General features: G+C 39.5%; 1 protein-coding gene across 1 annotated transcript in view; it reads right to left on the bottom strand.

Moving 5' to 3' along the window:
- PAXBP1 (PAX3 and PAX7 binding protein 1) overlaps window positions 1-22,040 on the bottom strand; it is a 38,838-nt gene extending 16,798 nt beyond the window's left edge. Inside the window, exons 1-10 of the mRNA XM_039480522.2 lie at window positions 21,537-22,040; window positions 19,982-20,110; window positions 13,977-14,153; window positions 12,072-12,293; window positions 11,130-11,233; window positions 9,883-10,100; window positions 9,183-9,372; window positions 4,699-4,822; window positions 797-896; window positions 594-709 (exon numbers count right to left, since the gene is read on the bottom strand). Coding sequence (XP_039336456.1) covers window positions 594-709; window positions 797-896; window positions 4,699-4,822; window positions 9,183-9,372; window positions 9,883-10,100; window positions 11,130-11,233; window positions 12,072-12,293; window positions 13,977-14,153; window positions 19,982-20,110; window positions 21,537-21,879 — 1,723 coding nt within the window. The 5' untranslated portion in view covers window positions 21,880-22,040. The remainder of the gene's footprint in view (window positions 1-593; window positions 710-796; window positions 897-4,698; window positions 4,823-9,182; window positions 9,373-9,882; window positions 10,101-11,129; window positions 11,234-12,071; window positions 12,294-13,976; window positions 14,154-19,981; window positions 20,111-21,536) is intronic.
- Window positions 22,041-23,660: the final 1,620 nt, after the last annotated feature.

The following is a 23,660-nucleotide window of genomic DNA, read 5'->3' as shown; positions in this document are numbered from 1 at the left end:
TTTTTTTTGGTCTTTCAAATTTTGTTTAGAAATGTTCAGTGTAAAAAAAAAAAGTGAGAGAAAGAAGCTTCTCCAACTAAGTTCCAAATGGTGTACAGCTGGCATAATTCCGAACAATCATAGCCAATGGTGAGAAATGAAGACTTTTATTTGGGATCCTTCTGAAAATGCCTGACACATAACAATACTAACCATTCCTCTAGGGTGAGATTACTCATGACTCCCCAGATCAAGAGTTTCCTTCAGGGCTGACTGCTCTACTGCCAAGCTTTACCTTTCTGGACCAGACAGGCTGCAATGAGAGCTGCCTTCAGGACCTGACACATTTCTAGTCACTTAAAATTCTACCATTTGGAAGAGTAACAACATTTATTATGCAAGTACTAAGTACACCCTATGAGAAGGTGTTACCCCTATTTTTGAGAATTTATCATGATATTCACTAATAAAAAGGCATGCAAATTATTGCAATTAAAAAAGAAGTAACTGGTTCTAATGCAGAGGCAATGAAGATCCGAACCATTTCGTGGTAAAAACCATACCCAAGTAGAAACTAAATTGATGATGAGTCTTATTTCCAATAAATGTCTAACCTTTTTCCAGATTGAAATTAGTAATATCTGTAGAAGTCTCTTCATCATCACTGGAAAGGCCTTCAAGGTGATCTGCCATCTTACCGGTTTGCTCTCTGGCTTGTCTACGACGAGTCCTAAATAATAAACATCAAGTTCCCAAACTAGATAAAAGAGACTCCTCCCTTCCCAAACAAGCCAATAGCAAGGGTTTTGAGAATTACCTCCTGGCCTCCCGCTCTGCAATGCGACGTTTTGCATGCTCCTGATACAGTGCCCGATCGCGTCCAAAGGAATCAAGATTTGGTGCCATCAGAGCTTTGTCTGTAAAACAATAACAGTTAAAATTAAAAGCCATCTTTCAACAATCTTGAGGAAAGAGTTTGCACAGAATAAGCCATTACGATAGACTGCTTGCTAATCTCAACGGCAAGATTCTGCAATAACTGCTAAACCAGGTAGGTTTTTAGTTCAGAACAAATTTCAGTATTATTCTGCATTCCCATTCTAAAAAGTAGAAAAATTAAAGAAGTGATTTATTTTTAAGAGTTCAACAACCCTACAAATATGTAATTGGGCTTACTCACTATTTTTATGTCTAAGTAACAGGACAGCTATCAGGACTAGCTATCATGATGACCAAATAAGTTAAAACTCTAAATTACCTGTGCAAAGGGAAAAATAACATATTACATTTTTAAGGAGGAAGAACTTAAGCATCACATTGAATATGACAGCAAGAAAACATAGATAGGAAGACATAAGAAACAGCTTTGTTGCAAGAGTTCAATAAACGATTTTGATTTTGCTTTGTAGAAATTTGTCTTCTATTACTATTTTTAGAACAAGGCAACACTATAGACTGAAAACTGTATCTGAACAGAACCAACTTACACCTTTTCAAACAATCGTCTTTCTCTTTCACAGCATAATTTCTCTCTCTCTCTCTTTTTTTTTTTTTTCCTTCCTAGTTTCCATTTCTCAAAAAATGTTCTAGGGTAATTTCCTAGCTTTAGTTTCCAACCCTTCTATTTAAATTTATATTTCCATTACCATGCTTTTAGTTTTCAAGAGATGGTTCTTGTTCTTACAATAGTCCTCTTCTATAGCATGCTATACTTGTGTGGAGTAGGATACCTCCTATTATCTCCCTGGGACTCCCAACTGTTTGAAAGTATCCTGTTTACAGAAAACTTGCATACTTGCACCAGCACTTTTGTTTCCTCAGTCCATTTGGTTCTACTGCTCAGACTGGTCCTTATGATCATCACTAACTGCCTGTTGGAAGCAGTGTGTGGGTGGGTGTGTGTGTGTGTGTGTGTGTGTGTGTGTGTGTGTGTGTGTGTGTGTGTGTGTGTAGGCAGGGGCTAACAGAGGTGTCTCTATCAGATCACTAGGTACAGAGCCAGTTTTGACCCCCAGATTTTAGTGTCTCAGGGTCTTTATTTTGGAACTATTCTCTTTAATCAGAAAAGACTCCTCTAATCTCTTGCCTAGCTAGAAGAAAGGGTCGGGGGAAACATCTGTCCACTATACTTCCCTCATTTCGACATTTTAGTTCCACACTACGAAGATATTCTGGAAAATACAGGATAGTAAGGCGAGGCAAACAACCCAAGGGGTTGGGTGAGAGGGGAGGGAGGTGAGCACATGCAAGATAAAAGACATCTAGTTAAGACTTGCATTTTTTTTTTACTTGGTATCAGAGATGTGTCACCAAAATCAGCAACAGAAAAAACAAAACCAAAAATAAGTTCTTACTTCAGAGTATCCTAACTATCCCAGATCCTACTATTTTAAAAAGTTGACTTTTTTTACTGAGTTTTTCACTCATACTTCAAAACAGCTCGGAAATTAGAAAAGACATATGTTCCCGAGTTCACCAATTACAATGAAAAATTACTAAATCAGAAAGATGCCCCAGTCTTAGCTGTGAGTTCACTACATACCCTAGATGAATTACCTACAATATCCCAAACAATAAAAATAATTCCTGACTCGAGTTTTCTTTCATTCAAGAAATATTGTTAAAAATATTACTATACTTAAAACATTGTTGCATGCACAGGTTTTATAAAATGTGCACTGAGGGACACAGGTGTGTGTAATATGATCCAAGTGACAGCCTCCTCCATTTCTGTAAGAATTATACACAGTAATTGCAGATAAATGCTTATAAATCTAAACAGATGAATTTCAAACTATTCTTTGCCTTTTTTAAAAACAGATCAGCAAATGAACTGATTCTCCAGTGTCCCATGTAATTTTCCTCAAATCTTTGGCAATTAATGTATACCAGTCTAGGACTGTATTTTTCACTTTCCCCAATATCTTTTCATTTCTTTCCAAGTTTCAATCAAATTAATATATGCAATTCAATTCTTCCTTCAAATTCCCTCTAAGTAAAATAGCTCTGTATTCTCAAGAATGAATTACAGGTGGGAAAAGGCATTTGATGAAATGTACAGCTCACAAAAACCATCTAAGTTAAAAGAAAATTACCTCCCTTTGTAGTATAATGGTTACCTGTAAACTGTCCCAGAAATCTGGTTCTGTCTGGATCAAAAGTGATCTGGGAGGGATGCATTAGTCATGTAGGTGGCTAATGTCAATAACCCAATTTAAACTTCAGCGGCAAAAACAGAAGGTCACAGCCATTTATAGGGCTCATAGCTGAGTCTGTCTCAGCTATGAGGGCTGTATTACCATCTGTTTATGTCTCTCCAAAACCCATCTGACATAGAAGAGGATGCTTTCTCAGGGATCCAATGTCTCTCTGACTTAGAGGAGACCCTGTATAGCAAAGCACTGCTTTCTGAAAGAATAACATTAGAGCTCTTTGCATCTGATCACCTGAAGTGGTTGTTTAACATGCAAATTTCTGGATGCTGAAGACCTAGTAAGAATCACTGGGGATAGGACCAGAAAATCTGTATGTTAAACAAGCATCAGGTAATTGTAATGCACACTTCCATTTGAGAAATGCTGACAAAGGGAACAGAGAGATGACAAAAGAAACCACAAAGAATTTTCCACTAGGAAAATTCCAATTAGTGCACTCAAAGATACGGAGGGTAGGCTGGGCGTGGTGGCTCACACCTGTAATCCCAGCACTTTGGGAGGCCGAGGTGGGTGGATCACGAGGTCAGGAGTTCGAGATCAGCCTGGCCAATATGGTGAAACCCCGTCTCTACTAAAAATATGAAAATTAGCTGGGTGTGGTGGTGCATGCCTGTAATCCCAGCGACTTAGGAAGCTGAGGCAGGAGAATCGCTTGAATCTCAGAGTTTGCAGTGAGCCAAGATCATGCCACCACACTCCAGCCTAGGCAACAGAGCAAAACTCTGTCAAAAAAAAAAAAAAAAAAAAAAAAGGAAAGCAACGGGAAAAAAGGAACTAAAAGGTTTAAAACATCTAGTTAAAGGACCTCCACTGAACTATTTAACAAGAGGTTTCCAGTTATTCTGGTTTTCCAAAATGCACATCATAATGATGGAAGGATAAATTCAATTTCTACATTTTTATACAAAATTTCAAGAATTCTAAGCACCAACTGACTTACTAAAAAAAACACCCAGTATATAAGGCAAAGTAGAGAAAACATTTAAAAATAAAATACAAAAATTTTGCTTCATCCAAAGGATGAGGCTCGAGACTCTCCTAATCTTGGAGTTGTGTCATTTGTTTAAGTTACAGCTTCCCTCCCCCTACCCACAAAATGTCCACTCAAACTCTTTCACTGTGACCAACATAAGCATTTGTATTGGTGTTTTGAATGAAAATGGGGGAAAAGGCCAATTAGTGCCAAACAGATAGTGGTTTTAACATAAAATACTGATAATGTCTTTTTTATACTCTAAAGGAGAATGAAAAAATATGCCCATAGAAGAATAAGACTGACAGAATATTAGCACGTTTTTGAGCTCCTTTGTGAAGCTCTATTTTCTTAAGCACAATTCAAATACATGCTGTTACAATTTTTAGATCTACCTGACACAAGGGCAAGGAAACTTGTTTCTTTAAAAAAAAAAAAAAAAAAAGCTCCAAGATCTCTAATTTTCAATTAGGCTGCACTAAGTAAACAAGGTTGTTTAATGAATAATAAAAACCTTCAAGATGGACTGACTTGAATGGCTTGAAAACTCCGAAGATTCATCTTTAATATCATCTTGTCGTCTTTGGACAAGGCGGGAAGCTCGCTGTTTGTACAGCTGATGTATTGCTGATTCAAGTTCATTAATCAGTGGCACCTGTAAAAATACAACACACTCCGTAACACCAAACTCCTCAGCTGCTTACTTATTTGAGGGTTCCATACTATTTCCGGATTTCTGAAAAAGTACCCTCTCTATGGACAGAATAATCATGAATCCCCAGCAGCACACAAGTAGCAAATTCAGTTTTACATTTGGGAAATGACACTTCTTCTTTTAATCCATGCACAGAGCTATAATGTCCAGTGCCTAGTTATTGGAGCAAATGTTAGTTAAGAAATGTAACACTTCAGTATTCATAGAACAATAAAGAAACATCAGCAATTTTAGAGCTTTTCCTTTAGAGAATATTTCTGTACTTAGAAGTCTTTTTAATGTGTTTTTAATTTTCCAGCAGCATTATCTGCATTGCAATTTTTGTAGTTCAAAGTAAAATGTGATCACTGTGCAACAGCAAAAACACTGCAATGGCTCTATGAGTAGGTAAGAACAAGAGTCTGCTGACTCTCCAATTTCGCACGTTTAAGTTGCTCTGCCACTCACATGTACCAAGCACTTTATGGTAATCTATTAAACTATTCTGTAGCTTTATTACACATTTTTAATGTAAACAAAATAATTACTAGGGCGAATAAAATTTCCAGCTATCACTAACCTGTCTGAAATCAATGTATCTCAAATTTAGAAACTTTTTCTCTAACTGTCAAATGTTTACATTCTGGTATATTTTATAAAAAATTCTTTACATGAATCGTGAACTTACAAAGTCAATAAATTTTTCCCGGTTTATATCCCTAGCCAAAGCATTTACTTGATTCATATAGAATACAAAATATGACAGCTAACTTAAAACAGAAAACTTTCTCTTTATAAATACTTTATGTTATAACCAAATGCTAAGAAACTTTCACATAACACTAATGACCACTACACATACCTGAGGAAACCAGAAATTCTAGTTTCCTGATGGTTAGTGCAAATGGAAAACACATTATTTAGAGTTTGGGAACACTGGCACCAAGTGTTATAGCAGCTTCCTGAACTCAACAGACTGCAAATGGAAAATAAAAAAAGGTAGGTGGAATACAAAGATGTCTGTAATAAAAGCAATTGTATATACTTGCATAATTCCATTGCAAAAGTAGCAAATGTTCACAGAAAGGTCAAACTAATGGAGTCATTTTGTTCTTTAATATGCCACACCATGGGTAACAATGTCCCCAAATCTGCAATGATTATCTTTGACAGCTAAGACCAGAGACTCTATCATTAAAATTTACTATAATCTGATTTTTAAAAGCAATTACTGCCATATCGTTGCCATTTACACTTCCCCACGCCCTCATTTTACAAAAAACCATGAAGTACTGAAGATAAAAAAACCTGAGACATTCTTTTATTGTTTAGTCCTAGAGATTGTTAAGTTTCTTGTACTCTAAGAACTACCCACCTAAGCTGGCATCGTACAGAATACAATTTTGCAACGTATAGTTAAGATTCTGACAATGTAGCTTTTCTCTTTAGGTTAACTGGAGTGCCTTTTACTGGAGGTACAGGGAAAAACTCTACTGAGAATAAAAGCCCTAAACAGACTGTCAGCTTTCATTCAAGTTTCTTAACAATACCGATTTATCTCCAGAGTCTGCACCATGTCAATTTCTTTATTCTAGCCAAACTCAAAACTCTTACGGATTATTACTATTTTAGAACCAAAGTTAAGGCAAAGAACATAAGAAAGATAATTACAAGGAAACAAAAACAATGGCAAGTTAAAATGATTTACAAATATTTAAAACTGAAGTTTAAAAACCACTTAAACTTTTTTTTTTTTTGAGACGGAGTTTTGCTTTTATTATCCAGGCTGGAGTGCAATGGTGCAATCTCGGCTCACCGCAACCTCCACCTCCTGGGTTCAGGCAATTCTCCTGCCTCCGCCTCCCGAGTAGCTGGGATTACAGGCACGCGCCGCCATGCCCAGCTAATTTTTGTATTTTTAGTAGAGACGGGGTTTCACCTTGTTGACCAGGATGGTCTCGGTATCTTGACCTCGTGATCCACCCGCCTCGGCCTCCCAAAGTGCTGGGATTATAGACGTGAGCCACCGCGCCCGGCCCCACTTAAACTTTTATAAGCAAAGAGGAAAAAAAAAAGGGATCTTTTTATGGTTTACTCTGAAATAATATTCTTACAGTAAAATTAAATACTCAAACTATTCAATTATTTCTAAGTATCTCTGATGTAATAATTTATATTATCAACTCAGCAGTACTCTTTTTTGTTTGTTTTATTTTCCTTCTTTCTTTTTTGCGTTTTTGAGATGGAGTCTCGCTCTGTCACCGAGGCTAGAATGCAGTGGCATGATCTCAGCTTACTGTAACCTCTGCCTCCTGGGTTCAAGCAATTCTCCTGCCTCAGCCTCCCAAGTAGCTGGGACTACAGGTGTGTGCCACTACACCCAGCTAATTTTTGTGTTTTGTTTTGTTTTGTTTTTTAGTAGACACAGGGATTCACTGTGTTAGCCAGGATGGTCTCAATCTCCTGACCTAGTGATCCGCCCACCTTGGCTTCCCAAAGTGCTGGGACTGCAGGTGTGAGCCACTGCATCTGGCCTGTTTTTTCCTTATTTTTAAGGTTATCTTCTAAAGATCTCAGCTGAGCAGCACTCTTAATAAAATGAAATACATATGAAAATTTTGGAATATAATACTAAGCTTTAAAAGAAGGTATATCTACTTCTCTTTTAATTAAAATGTAGTCACTGTATAACATATAAGGTTTAAGATTTGCTCCAAAAAAATCTAAGTGACTCTGTATAACCACATAAGCATAATCTGAAGTAGACTTCCCTAGAAACAGGGTAATCAAGAAGAGATGAAGTACACTAATAATTCAACAATTAAAAACTATAAACTAGGTTGTCCTACTTTTTAATTCAAGAAGGGTATGATCTAGCTTATCATGTTACTGTCAACTTTTTTAGAGTTGTGTTTGCAATTATGAACATCTTAATTTACTCAAGTAAGTTCTGAAGCTAACGCCAAGATACTTCAAGAAGCAGCCCTCCAGGAACAAATTCACAAAATATATAAGAAAAGAATCCTTTCTCTAGTCACAAAAGTTATGAAACCAGCTTCCACTGTGCCCACTGGGCTCAGGAAAGTGTAGTAAGGACACAATTGTCAATTCTGACACTTAGGTTCCAATTCCAATCTTGACTTCAGCTCCTAGCACAGAGGAATACAGTCAAGCCTATGCTTCTTCCTCACCCTAAGCAACTGACACACACAAGTGGTATCATGACTCAGACTGCAGTTGCTTCTCCAGAAACCAGGTGAATACAAAACATGGCAAACCCTACAGAAAGGACAAGGTGAATGCTATCTCATCCTGAATCTGGCCACAGACTAACTGGAACCATTAAGACCCATCAGGAAGAAGCAGACCCCTCAGGAAGACACAGTCTGGCAATGTTCTTTTGTCAGCCCTTGGTTTTAGGGTATTCAAGTAATCAACAGAGACAATAAAAGTTAAAATACATATTAAACCACACTATATGCTTCCAGATTCCATGCTAATCTACACAGCCAATAAAGGAAATGTGCCTTCCAATCCAAAGTTCAGACAGGACACTGAAGGACCACAGTTTCAATTTTTTTTTTTTTTTGAAAGATAAGGCTGCAAAGTCCGCAAATGCTTATAAAGCAGTGCCTCAAACAATATTTTATTTTAAAGAAAAAAGTCAATTATGAGGTCATTTGAGAAATTAGCTGTGTATACTTAATTTTAAATGTAAACAATAAACGGTATAAGAGAATGCAAAAAATCTTGGCAATTGACTATCCCATTGAAAAAAATAAACTCGGGAGAAATGAAACCTTAGAAAAAATGACATCCAATGAATGGTTTCTGAAATGAATCAAGCATAGGCTTATTTAGATAAAAACTATTAGCAACAATAGTGATCATCCAGGGTAAAAAAAAAAAAAAAAAACTATTAAAAATTTGCAACTTTATGCATATTTGGAATTACTTGTAGAAACAGTTTAAAAATAAGTTTAAACCTGAACTATAAAAGAAAATTTTATCAGATGAGTCCCTTATATTCTAAGAATTCAGCACAGGCCAGTAATAATCTACCACCATATTAAGATAAGACTTGCCAAAGTCTTACTTAAATGTGCTTTTTTTTTTTTTTCTGTTTCTAACAAAGGTACTATATTGCCCCTAAGAGATAATGTCACTAATGAAGTGAAGAAAAATGAAGCATGACTTTTCATCACTTCTAATATTGAGTTCAGTGGGTACTTTCTGAGAATTACAGAAGGTTCTATACAAGGCCATCTAGACCTCCCTAATTTTGCCTTATTCAAAAAGATTAATATTTTTGCATTCTTACCTTTTCACTGAAACACTCAAGCAAGTCTTGGACATACCCTCGCATTTCTTGCAAAAATTTATACCGTTCACCAATACCCCCAGAAGACCCTTCTAATCTTTCAATAGCCCTGGTAGAGTCCACTCGGCTTTGCAGATGTTTCTCATGCTGCTGTCGATTTGTTTTGTGCAATTCTTTCATGGAGTCCAACCTTAGGAACACAAAAGGATAAATATAACACATTTACATCCAAAGGTCTATGCTGTCAGGACTCTTGCAATATTATAATATGCATTTAGTTCCACTATTAGAACATAAAAATTTTTGGAATGCCATCTTTTCATCTGTACTGCTTTTTTTCTCAAAAAACAAAAAATGGCAGTTTACAGATTTCGTAGTTATTTTGTAGGCTAACCAAAATCTCACTGTTTTGCTTTTCCCCCCATAGCGTGACTACACTTTTTCAGAGTCCAAGAGGTACAAACTCAGAAATGTCTTCAACAAGATCATGGAGTGGCATTTTTTATAACTTTTCGAGGCTTCCACAGAAGTAATCCAAGAAGGTAGCAGAACAAAGTATGAAGTCATCTTCTGTTTAGCTTTTGAAGCTGGGCCAGTGAATCTTCTTTGCTGATATTCTGCATCTGCTACCCCAGACTACATGTTGCCTGAGGGAACAGAAAGCTAGCGGACAGGTCTTTAAGAAGTTGATCTGCCCTACCTGTCTTTAAGCTGTTTCTTTACCAAATCAATAGTAACGGGAGTCATCTCATTACTGGGAGTTTTGAAAGGGACTGTATTATCTGTTTTTTGAGATTTGGCATCTGATGATCCATAGGCCGTATAACTATAAGGAATGCCATAGGATGAGCCATAAGGCATTGTCTGGTAAGTGTTCTGGTAGTACATATTCACTTCTGCGGGCTGACTGGCTTGAACCTAGAAAAGAAATGGGATGTAGATGAAAACTAGTTGTTAAAACTTTGAAAAGAATAATAAGCCTTTAGGGTTTTTAAAAAATCAGCAAAAATTATGCCCATTTGCCAAACATTATGGAATAACTGCAGAATTCTTCAAAATTAGATAAAAGCAGCTTTGGATGAATGTCCTATCTCTTTGGTGGAATCACTGAATTTATTTCTAATAATTTTCAGAAAACCAGATGATCAGGAAAGTTCAGAGCTGGAAGGGACATCAAAAATCATTTAAGGCCACCTTTGATCAACGAAAAGAGGATAAATGCCTTGCCCGTGGTCACAGAATCAATGGGCAGCCAGGGATTAGAATCTAAGACTCCTGACATCCAGCCCAAGACTTTCTCTATTGTGCCACTTTCTTAACTTCACCAAAATGTACGTCAATTCTGCCTAAAAACACTATTAACAAAAATAGGTTTACATTTATGCCATTTTTCTGCCTGTATTACTTACTTTTATAAAACAAATTGTTACAACTATTTGGGAAGATATTTTTTCATCGATCTCAAGTTTTTGCATTATTGAGAAATGCATTTTCTTCAAAATAATTCTTAAAAGTCCAAAAAACAAGCTACACACACAAATTCTATGTAAAGAAACGGTTCTCAGACTTTAGTGTGCGTCACAATCACCGGAAGGGCTTGTTAAACAGAGACTGCTGGCCCCACTACCCCAAGTCTCTGACTCTGTAAGGTCTCAGGGGGCTGATAATTTGGTTCTAATGAGGTCCCAGGTGATGCTGACGCTGCTAATTAAAGCACCACTTTGAGAAAAACTGATCTAAGAAACTGGAAATCCTTGCATCATTCTGACTGCAAAAAGCCAAACATAACGCAGTTTCTTCTAAAAGCCTATGTATGTATACATAACCTCATGGGATTTTATGTCACTTGAATGCCAAAGATTCAATGTGGAATGTTTCTACTTTAACAAAATAAACAAAAAAGCCTTTTTAATTTTTTTAACTTTTAGTTTAATTCTTTGGTCTTACCTGAGGGATGTTAATTCCTTTCCTTATCTGCTCCTGTTCCCATCGGCTGAGTTCTTCATCCTGTTCTCCGGTTACCAAAGCATCATCATCACTCCCCTCAATTCCTACAGCCATCAGCAACAAAGAAAAGTAAGTAACACCCAAAGAGCAAAGAGGTAAGAGATGCTATCCTGACATTTCACAAGAACTGAGCAAAACTATTAACTCAATCCTACTAAAATGTCTAGTATGATCTCCTCTCTCATTTGGTAGTCCTGACTTTGCCTGTTTTAAACACAGTATCCCTTGAAACTAAAGGCAGTATTAATGCAATAGTTAAAATCTTAGATAGGTTTCTTAATCTCTATGAACTTGACATCAACAAAGGGAACAAAACCTAATGCCTCCTAAGAATACTGAATTACATGAACTTATGCATGTAAACTGCTAAGCACAATACCAGTCACACAATAAATGTTCAATAAACATTAGTTATCACAATGATGCTACAGTTTTTAAAAATTCCAATAAGACACTTGTACCCAAGGAAGAATAGTCCTCTAACATAAAATTTAATAAGTGCAAATGCTTTTTAACTTGACTATAATATCAAATCATATTTAATAGCATTGGAGGCCAGGCATGGTGGCTCACACCTGTAATCCCAGCACTTTGGGAGGCCAAGGGAGGAGAATCTCTTGAATACAGGAGTTAAGAGGAACACAGCAAAACCCTTAAGTAGAGAAAAATTAAAAATTAAAAATTTAGCCAGGTGTGGTGACACAAACCTGTAATCCTAGCTACTCAAGAGGCTGAGATAGGAGGACTGTTTGAGTCCGCAAGTCAAGACACTGCAGTGAGCTATGATTGTACAAGTGCACTCTAGCCTAAGTGATGAAATGAGACCCTGCCTTAAAAATAAAAAAAGGCAATGCAATAGACTATTCAATTAAATCAAGTTACCTATTTCCTCAGCAATTTTTTGTCTTTGTGACTTTTCTTTCACAGAAAAAACGATCCGGCGTTTCTCATCATCGTCTTCGTCATCACTGGCATCATTCTCATCTTCCCTAACAAGGCGGCCTTTACCAGGCTCATTATCATGAGGAGTGAAATCTCCCAATTCTCGGGCCATTTGGCGCTTTTTCCTTGCAGCATGTATAAAAGCTGCATCTGGAATTTCTCCTAGAAACAAATGTTAAGAATATGGCAGTATGAGAGGTGCGAAGTTTCTATTTTCTTGAAAATATGAAGGGTAAAATAATCCAAGATAGCCTAATCACAGTGATGTTTCAGCTGCTGGCACCTCCTTCCCAAACTGTGTCTACAAACTGAAAGACTGTTAACTGAGTTTAAACAGAATCTAAAAGTCACTGAGGAAACTAAAAAGAACATATAATCGTAATACATATGGGAAAGAGTGGGATGGGGTAAAAAGGAAAAATCCACCAAAGCAGTTTTATTTTAACTGTAATTTTTTTTTTCATTTTTAAGAAATAGAAGTGGCTGGGCACGATGGCTCACACCTGTAATCCCAGCACTTTGGGAGGCTGAGGAGGGTGGATCACTTGAGGTCAGGAGTTCAAGATCAACCTGCCCAAATTGGTGAAACCCCATCTCTACTAAAAATGCAAAAAAATTAGCCAGGCGTGGCGGCGGGCACCTGTAATCTCAGCTACTCAGGAGGCTGAGGCAGGAGAATCACTTGAACCCGGGAGGTGGAGGTTGCAGTGAGCCGAGATCGTACCATTGCAATCCACTCCCTATCCCTTTCTCACCACCTCCAGCAAAAGTGATGAAACTGAATTACTATGCTAGAAAACAGATAAAAATAATATAATCTCATGACCCTAAAAAAGCACTATTTGATGTATAGTACATTTCTCTTGCTGATAGTTTTTAGTTCACCTGTACTCATACTGAATATTTAATTTTGGACCTATTTCTCATATTAATCATACACTTTATTTCATGTTATTGTTCTCCATAAACATAATTTTTAATGGCTTAACACTTTCTGAATGGATAAGGCATAATCTGCCACACAAATTAACCTTCTGACTATGGTAAAAATTAATGCCTCCCTACTTGCCTGTCATTTTAACAGCTACATAATATCCTAGCAAGTAAATGTACTGTAATTTACTAATAAGCCCTTTCCCCTCCTGCTAGACATATTTTCCTAAATGTTGCCCTTTGCAACTGTTACAATAAAAACATGATTTCCTTGGGATACATTTCTAGATATGAAATTACCTTGTCAACAGTAAGAACATTTTGAAATCTATTGATTCATATTGCCAAAGAGCTTCCCATAAGGGCTCAACCAATTAGACTGCCACTAGGGGTGTATGTAGAGAATTTACTAACTTTCTCAGCCCAGAGAAGCATTTTTTTTTTAAAATTGTATAAACATTAACGGGAGTTAAATGGTACCTCTTCACAATTTAAATCTGGCTACTAAGCACTTATTTTATTCAAAAACTGATTAGCCAGTGGATAGGGCTGAAAATTATTTTTTGCAGAAAAGTAAAAAGGAGTGTGAACAGAAAACTAACAGAAATTAGTTTTGCTTTTATCAGCAGTTTAGAAGGAGGTTAAATCAGTCTTAATCTGGGACTATGGGATCATTTTCCATTTACTTGAAGACGCATTTGCAAAATAAAATTACCTGTCTGTGAATAAACTTGGAAAAGATGGGAAGCTTCGTTCTCACACTTTCTGTATTTGCAAATGGAAAACTCCCTCTTCAAACAGCAATGTCATAGTAAACACCACTTAGCTAACTCCTTCCTAATAATCATCTTTAAAGATGGCCCATTCTTGAGGGGGTTAGTTTAGTTCTGAGAAATTCTTCTGAGTACACACCTGGACGGAGAACATTCAATGAAGATAAAGCATTTGAAAAAGCTCCACCAGTCTTTGGCTTTTCTTCTTCTTTTTCACTTTCCATATCCATTTCATCTTCACCATGTTCACTGATGATGACTCCATCTTCTTGATTTGTATCCTTAACATGCCCTGTTTTGTCCAAAGGTTGTTCACCTAAATTTTTTGAAGAATTAAAATATATGTAAAATAAATTTCATAAATTTTCTAAGAAAAAGTATATTTCCATGGTATTGACATCATTAAAGATTTTTTTTTTTTTAAAGAGGCACTTTTCATTCTCAATTATGGGCTCAAACCAGTAAAGCTTGAATTGCTTTTAATTATTTACCAAAAACTAAAAACTCTTGAGTGCAGGAGTATGAAATAGTGTAACAGACAAAATTAGGTAAAAATAATACAGAGGATTCAAGGATGCATTTGAGGCCCTGCTCCATCCCAGCTTCAGTAAATTTTATCAAAATTCCAACAATTTACCAAACTTAACTGTTTTTTCCTCTAAACTCTTACAAGGAACTGCTTGGACTTCTTTGAAGCATTACTTCACTTTATGTCAGTATTTCATTAACCCCTAAGCTCATTCAAGGCAACTCTGTTATGAACAAAGCACATTTACAGTCCAGCTAAGTCTCTTAGTAATGGACACTTACACGAAATACCTTCTCAGCTCAAAACCACTTGTCAGCTATCACCTGAAGAGGTAAGACCCCAGCAGTCACATTTACACTGTGCAAGCCTGACCCCACTGCCATGACTCAATGTTTAAGAGTGGACTTCTGAATGAAGCAGAGATAACCCGATTGTCTTTCTGGGAATCTGGAATCAGGTCTGAGCCTAAAGGCTATGATACATAAACTAGGAAGGGAGCTGAGGAATGGCCACATTCTGCCAGCTGCCAGAAAAGAGAGCTCCCTAGTTCTCAGTTCTAATCCACTCCTGAGGCCCATTTCAAGACTGCTTTCCAGCCACTGGCGTCCAGGAGGCACCACTACATCTTTATGATAAACTACCCTGGTTTATATTGCTTATAAATAAATAGTTCTACTACAGCCTCCGTCCCAGGCAAAATCGGAGTGTTTCCCTTGAAGCACTGAACCTGGTAACGCTCACAACAGGCACAAGAAATATACTGAAAGAATAAAGCAAAAGTTTATTCTAAATATCAAAGATATTTTTCTGTCATTCCCTTAGAATGTTCCTGTCCCCAAAACTGCTTCAAACTTCTTCCTTCCTCTCAAACCATACTGTACTCCTTTTTTTTTTTTTTTTTTTTGAGATGGAGTTTCGCTCTTGTTACCCAGGCTGGAGTGCAATGGCGCGATCTCGGCTCACCGCAACCTCCGCCTCCTGGGCTCAGGCAATTCTCCTGCCTCAGCCTCCTAAGTAGCTGGGATTACAGGCATGCACCACCACGCCCAGCTAGTTTTTTTTGTATTTTTAGTAGAGACGGGGTTTCACCATGTTGACCAGGATGGTCTCGATCTTTCGACCTCGTGATCCACCCACCTCGGCCTCCCAAAGTACTGGGATTACAGGCTTGAGCCACTGCGCCCGGCCCATACTGTACTCCTTTAAATAACAGTCCCAGAGATAATATTTCTCCCCTTTTTAACTTTACCAAGAAGATTTTAAGTTACCTGTTTTAGGTTCTTTTGTTTATTCTTTTTTAATTTACTATTTTCTCACTAGCCAGACTTCCTTCTTAAGTTGATTCTGAAGCTATGAGATTTTAAAGCTCACTTTATCACATTATTAGATGGAATAAAAAATTACCTATTTCTGTTTGTTCTAAACCCATGCTAGGCCAGGCATAGTGGCTCATGCCTGTAATCCCAGCACTCTGGGAGGCCAAGGCAGGTGGATTACCTGAGATCAGGAGTTCAAGACCAGCCTGGCCAACACAGTGAGACCCTGTCTCTACTAAAAATGCAGAAATTAGCCAGGCATGGTGGCATACACCTGTAGTCCCAGCTACTCAGGAAGCTGAAGCAGGAGAACTGCTTGAACCCAGGAGGCAGAGGTTGCAGTGAGCTGAGATTGCACCACTGCACTCCAGCCTGAGCAACAGAACGAGAGTCCATCTCAAAAACAAAAAACAAACCCATGCTAAACCAATGGCTTTTAACAAACTAAAAACAAAAGTGCAAAAGGTCTACCACATCAGATATGCTCAGATAATGAATGATTCCTACAAACTTTAAGATTCAATGTTACATTAAATTCACAAGTATTTGCTTAGGATTGAGCAAATGCAAGTGATATGCAAACGTTAGTAGTCACATGTTATCCTTTCAGACGTCTCTATACAGATGCTAAATAACCTTTTTCAAAGCTCCACTCATGCCTTCAATTTCATTTACTACTACTTCAGGAAATTTGTTCTCACAATTATTATCTGCTTCACCTTAAACCTGGTCAAGCTCTCTCTCTCCTGTTCTACAAAGACACACAGGCTTCTCTTTACCAAAAGAGCTTTCCTACTTGACTCCATTGTTCCCTCTAGTATCTACTTCTCTCGCCGCCAAACTTCCCAAGGAAGCAGTGTGGGCCTGCTGTCTTCTACTTCCTTATCAACTTGTGGGCCTTGACCCACCTTTGATTTCACCCAACCTAAGCTCAGCAGCTAATCCAATGGCTGCAGCCAGGGCTAATTCATGTATGATAGCATCACTGAGCAATTTAGCAAAAGGCATTCCTTCTTCCAAACAGCTCTGAGGGCACTGAGACCGGCGGGTGGGCCACTCCCATCCAGTCAGAAGCCCTCCTCCTCAAGTTAAAAGCTTGGCAATCCTGCCAACAGTCCCTCCTTGGTCCTCACTTCTCCTCACTTTTCTTGTACTAGTTTGCACAAGTGACCATCATCTTCCTGAAACTTTCTCTTTTCCTCTTTGGCCTTTCTGATTCTTTTATTTCTTTGGTAAGTCTTCTCCTCTACATGCAGGCTTACTACAGAGTAGAAGTCTTGGTCTTCAGTAATTTTTCCTTTATATGTGGCTCCCTCATCAATTCCATTCCCCTTTAATTATCAATAAGCGCCACCCCAAATCTACATTCCTAACCACTCACTGGCTACTTCCACTACAATTCAGGTTAAAAACTGAACTCATTACTTTGAAGTTGATTGTCTCTGCCTACTAAAGAAGGTTGAAGATAGGAAGAGTTCTGGATTGTCAACTGATTAACGACAGACCTTTATTTCAGTGTTTACAGTGACAATCTATAATACATTCAGACTCCCCCTTCAGGGAGGACATTAACTGCAGTTATCTCGTGAGTGGAGTATCAGAATTATGTGAGGATAGAAAGAAGAAAGAGGTCACAGAGATGGCTTCATAAACTTCACATCTGTTTCAATTTCTAAACCCAACAGTAAATGGCAACTGATATGACTTGGCTGTGTCCCCATTCAAATCTCAACTTGAATTGTATCTCCAAGAATTCCTACGTGATGTAGGAGGGATCCAGGGGGAGGTAACTAAATCATGGGGGCTGGTCTTTCCTGTGCTATTCTCATGACAGTGAATACGTTTCATGAGATCTGATGGCTTTATCAGGGGTTTCCGCTTTTGCTTCCTCTTCATTTCGTCTTGCTGCACCATGTAAGAAGTGCCTTTTGCCTCCTGCCATGACCTCCACAGCCACGTGGAACTGTAAGTTCAATTAAACTTCTTTATCTTCCCAGTCTCCGGTATGTCTTTATCAGCAGCGTGAAAACAGACTAGTACAGCAACCATGACAACAGGCCTCTCTCAGCTCTCTCTTACCCTGACCTTTCTTTTACTATCTTATCATACATAGTTGGTCTTAAAAATTCTGGGGAAAATGAGGCAGTTTCCTAGACTCCAAAATAATTAGTTCTCCTAAAAACCTTCTTCCTTCCACTCGCCTTCCCTGTTCTTGTATATAATTATCCATAACCAAGTCGCTCTCTGGTTTCAGTCTCCCCCTCCCCAAAACTCAAGTTGAAATTTCATTGCCATTGTAACGCTATTAACAGGTGGGGCCTTTTCATGGCAGTTGCAACCTGAGGAGATTAAATGCCATTATCCCAGGAGTTCCTGATAAAAGGACGAGTTTGGCAGGATATTCTCTGTCTCAGAGGCTCACCTGCCCTTCTCCCACATTATAACACAACACAGAGGCCCTTGGCAGACACCTGTGCCATTCTTGGCCCTCCTGGCCTCTGGAACTGTAAACCAAATAAACCTCTTTCGTTTATAAATTACCCAGTCTGTAGTATTCTGTTACAGGAACAGAAGATGGACTAAGACACTTCAGGACAAAAGCTCAAATTTGACTGTTTCTTTGAAATCCACTATGGCAAAGTGTGCATCAAGCCTATCAACTGTTCCCTCGGAATGATTCTCAGATCGTTGTTTCTTTCTACTTCTCCCCCTACAACAACAGAAAACATTTTTAACTCATCCAGAATTTCCTACTAAGTCAGTAGAAGCCTTTACTCTTGCTCAACTGCTAAAACCCACTATTAATGGATCAAAGCTGGCCCTTGAGTTTACACTGCTTTAGGCCTTCAATCTCTCCTCATGCCACATGTTAACACCAGGGTAAAGCTTCAAACGCATTTATCATGTCACCATCTCGGCAAGCCAGTGTGGCAACTCTAAACCCTTACTGGATACTGAACATCCTTTACAATCTGTCAACGTGTCTTTCACATGAAACTTCTAACCACCTCCTTCACAAATCATCTACTCTGACTGGTCAGGTATACTGTCTTTTCCAAAACGGCTTTAGTTATTTTAATCCTTGATCATACCCCCATACCTTCCCTTTTGGAATTTTAATTATCAAAGATCCACCTTCAAGTCCCACTTTTTCCATAAAGCAGTCCTCCCTCCTCTGAAAAAAGAAAGTGTAGCTATCCTTTGGACCACTGACTGAGCATTTTGCCAAACGCTGAGTCCTCTTACACATTTATAAGATTCTGTCTCCACAGCTAGATTGTAAATTTGAGATACAATGTCATACTTTTTCACATTAAGCCTGTACGTGAGAATCTGGAAAATCATGATTCTCTCTTTAATTCTGTAAAATAAAATCAGAATAACTCAGACCATGGACTATTATACTGGATCCACTTTCCTAAAAACAAAGTAACCGCTTAACATTTTTAAACTGCCTGGGGATGGTGGCTCACGCTGGTAATCCTAGCACTTTGAGAGGCTGAGGCAGGTGGATCACAAGGTCAAGAGATCAAGACCACCCTAGCCAACATGGTGAAACCTCATCTCTACTAAAAATACAAAAAATTAACTGAGCATGGTGGCAGGCACCTATAGTCCCAGCTACTAGGGAAGCTGAGGCAGGAGAATCACTTGAACCCGGGAGGCGGAGGTTGCAGTGGGCCAAGATCATGCCACAGAGTGAGATTCCATCTTAAAAAAAAAAAAAAAAAACATTAAGCAGGTTTTGAGAGACACAGGAGACATCTGTACAATACACCTGTTTCATTATTCTAAGGAGTCTTCATCTAGTATCAGATAAGGCTGCTCAGTGGGAGTAATACCAGTATTACCAATGTTAAACTAGGGCATTCCTAAAAGTTCTCTAAGAATAATATCCACTGTGGAAATACAACCCGAGATATCAAAAATCTGCCTCTATAAAATAATTACAGGAATTTGCACAACACTGCTTCAAACAGGAATAAACCTGTGTCTTAGGGTGAAATGAGAAACCTCCTTTCTCTGTTCAACAGCAGTCTGCACACAAGCAGGAAAGCTGTGAGAGAATCTAGTCATTGCAGCAGAAATGTTGCAGTGGTAACAATTCTGTCTTTTTTTAAAAATATATTTACAAAGCAGCTGTGTTACAATTAAATAACAGAATTGTATTGCTACTCAATGAGGGCCCTTGACAACCACAGGGTCCACTGAATGAGTTCAGAAGATATATAGCAAATCACTGTGAGAAAGAGCTTTCATTTTGTCATTTCAAAGGAATTCCATTAGTATGGCACTTACTTTCAGCTGATGAGTTGAGTTCTGTCTTAATCTTCGATTTTTCAAGATCTTCTTTATATTCTTTCTTGAGCAATTTTACTATCTTTTTGCTATAACTTGATTTCTTCACTTTGAAAACTTCTTCATTTTCTTAAAAAAGAAATCAAATGAAGTCTGTAGCAACTATTTTCTGAAAATATTTTCCCTTCTTTCATAAGATCTTATGAGCTGTTCAGACAAATTCTCCCAAATATATACTCATATGCCAAAATCACTATATAATTAAGTCATTTCAAGTCTGTCACAGACTCTCAAAAACAGAGGTCAACTTCATACATTAATCTGAAGTAACGAGATTTTGAGACTTTTTAAAGGAATAGCACATGTAACTTCACAAAATTTTCCTTTTATTGTCTTCCTTAAATCATCCAGTTAAGGAAGGGGAAAAAAACATTCGAAATGGTTTTGAAAAAGCACATCACGAAGTCATTAAGGAACCTGAAACAAAATATCTAAAATTAAAAGGCGCTGTCAATCCTGAGTAACTACATCCACCACAAGCTGACATAGTTGTCTGAAGACGAAGGTAAGAGCAAATCGTTTTTCTTTGATTTGAAATTTTCAAAGTACTCAACACTTTACAAAATAGCTCATGTATCTCAAAAACAAAAATCTTTCTGTACTCCTCTCAAACCAAACAAAAAGTAACAGCAATACCAAAGATAAACTGGCTACCTTACAGGAAACCTGAAAGCCTCTTGAATAAAAATGCAAGTAAGATTTCCAAAACTTTAAATTTCTTTTTCGTAACATGGAATTAATTGGGTTATCCATATTCAAATGGTCAGGAAGTAAAAATATTTAAGGCTCATTTAAAATCAGAAATCCAAATCCAAGGCCTGGCCTTCCACAGGGAATTGGAGAAACTGCCTTGCTTTTACTAATACACCGTCTCGCCTCACTGTTCCCAAAGCCAGTGCGAAGAAGGCTGGGTATCTGCTACCCCTGTTTATTTTTATGGGTAAACTGAGGCTCAGCGACTGCAAGGGACTGGCCCAAGGTCACTCTGAACCAGAGCTGCATGCAACTGCAGACTTCTGTTCCCTCTCTCAGTATTCCTTTTCACAAACCCGGCCTTCTCAGCCGAGGATGCCTGGACAGAGCATCCAAGAAGTGTGCCCTGCAGAGGCCTCGGAGAGCATGCCAAGAGCAGTCAGGAGACCCACATCAAGTTGGCCCTGAAACATGCCAGGCAGAAAAGGGGCAGGACAGGGAACACCGAACTCCCCCCTGAAGCACTCGGAATGCCGGATCCGAGCCACGGCACCGTGGAGTAGGAAATGCACAGGAAGACGGTGCAGAGGAGGCGGTTGTTAAGAACAGGCTGGTGGCAGCGCGGGAACGCGTCCCTGGCCCGAGCAGAAGGCCGGAGGCGGGGGAAGATTCGCAGCTGGCTGGGCGGCCGGGGGCTCAGTTCCAGGGTTCAGGGACTGAGCGTCCAGAAAATACGGGGTCGGGGGCTGGGACCTGCGCCGGGGATGCGGCAGTCTAAGGGCGCCCGAAGCGCGCGGCTTACCTTCCTCCTCGTCCTGGAAGCTGAGCAGGCTGGCCCGGGGCACCTCTTTGTTCTCGCGAGGCCTCTTGCGCGGCTTCAGCCCGTTGCCGGGCTCCGCGCCACCGGGGAAGCCGCCCCCGGCCTCAGCCCCGAGGCCCGGGGTCAGCGCGGAAGGCGGCGGAGGCCCGGGGCCCAGCAGCGACTCCCCCCCGGGGGCCCTGTCGCTGCCGCCCGGGCCCGCCTCTTCGCCTGTGCCCGGCGGCGGCAACAACGGCGGCGGCTCCTGCTCCTCATCGCGTTCCCGTTCTTCCTCCTCGGAGTCGTTCCGCTTGCGCACGTTCACCCGCCGGGCCTTTCGGAACATCCCCGCGGCTCGCACGGCGGTCGCACACCCGCTCCGACCCCGCGGCCCCAGCTGCGCCTAGCTCGTGACGGCGCACGCGCGCTCTCCCCAGCTCCAGCCCGGTGGAGTCCTCCCTGATGCTACCGCGCACCTTACGAGCGCGCAGGCGCCTGTGCTCCCACGCGCTCTCTTGGAGAAAGAAAGGAAGAGAGGGAGAGAGAGCGAGCCCCACACTTCTCGCAAGAGCGCCAGCGCTTTGCATCGCCCTCTGTCCCTGTGGAGGACTATTAGCGTGGAACTCCGGTGTTGTTTGACAGGTCACAAAGAGGATCATAGAGATGAGAAGAAAGAGTAGGCCCTGTTGTCCCTCAGACCGCGATGCTGCAGTGCGTCTTCTGCATTCACGCGGAGCGGTCGTGCGTGGAAACCTCCCGCCACGCGGATGGAGGAGGAGGAGGAGAAGGGGAGGGCCCAGCGAGAGAAGCCGGCTTCGGGCGAGGAAAGCGTGGTCTAGGAGGTGGAATAGTCCTCTCCAAACTTTGACCTGAGGTGTGACTATGGTAATTACTAGCTCCTCTTGAGTAGTAATACTTTGTATTTCTACAACTTTATAGCTACAGCGCTCTTTCAAAGACACCGAATTTTCTTTATGATGCAATGTTACTTCAAAGACATTAAATTTTATTTATGATACAATGTTACTTCAAAGACGTTGAATTTCAGCTGTGATACAATGTTACTTCAAAGATACTGAATTTCATTTATGATACAATGTTACCTGGCTTGATGTCCCCTGTTCCCCAGTCTCTTCTCAGTTACAAGGAAAGCAAAAGTGTTTTCGTAAGAATGTCAAGTTTGCAAGTTTGCTAGCAATTCTATGGCTAAATACTTTCCGAAGCATAGTGAATTTCAGAAACGAACGGAAGAAAAATTGAGCCAGGAGTGGGGAAAGTTGCGACATTTCTCAGACTTGCGTTACAAAGCCTTGGCTGGCAATACTTTCAAGGGCGATTGCGCCTGAGGTTGAACTCTTTCCCTATCTCATCACCGAACTTGAGAGCACCTGTGTATGCGGAATCATTTTGATGTTTCGAAATTAAAAGGGTAATCGGTATAGTGAAAAAAATCCACCCATGTCCTGAAGGCTGTTCACTTTCTCAGTGGCAATGTTGACAGTTTCTTATGATCCTTCAAAGATGTTCTATGAACATAAAAGCAAATAAATATGCATATTTTAATGTGTTTCCCCCTCTTACACAGATGGTATGTAAACAGTGCATTTTTAGCCTACCATAAATTGGAGATCGGCCCATGTGTATATGAAGAGTTGTCTCATTCTTTTTTTTAAACCCAGCTGCATAGGGATTCATTGTTGGGACATACCGTAATTTATTTAACCAGTCCCTTAAGCTTTTATATTTAGATTATTTCTAGTCTTAATAATAATCAGTGCTGTAATGAAAAGCTTTGAAAGACTGTCACATTTGTAGAATGAATTGGAATTGCTGGATCTCAATGTATGCATTTATGATTCTGCTAATTCTAAATTTATCTTTTGAGAAGTTATGCAGTTTGTACTTAAACCAGTGAACATTAGGATGCCTGTTTACCCACAGCATCCTGTCAAAATTTCAGTAAGATTTAAATTCCGGGTTGAAGCGGAAGATCCCAAGCACTCCAAGCATTTCTTATTTGTTTATTTATTTTTTGAGAGAGAGTATTTCTCTATGGCCCAGACTGGAATGCAGTGGCATGATCTTGACTAAGTCCAACCTCTGCCTCCCAGGTTAAAGCGATTCTCA

Source organism: Saimiri boliviensis, chromosome 18, assembly GCF_048565385.1.
Source record: "Saimiri boliviensis isolate mSaiBol1 chromosome 18, mSaiBol1.pri, whole genome shotgun sequence".
In the NCBI taxonomy this organism is placed as follows: Eukaryota; Metazoa; Chordata; class Mammalia; order Primates; family Cebidae; genus Saimiri; species Saimiri boliviensis.
This window is presented reverse-complemented; position numbering and strand designations above follow the sequence as displayed.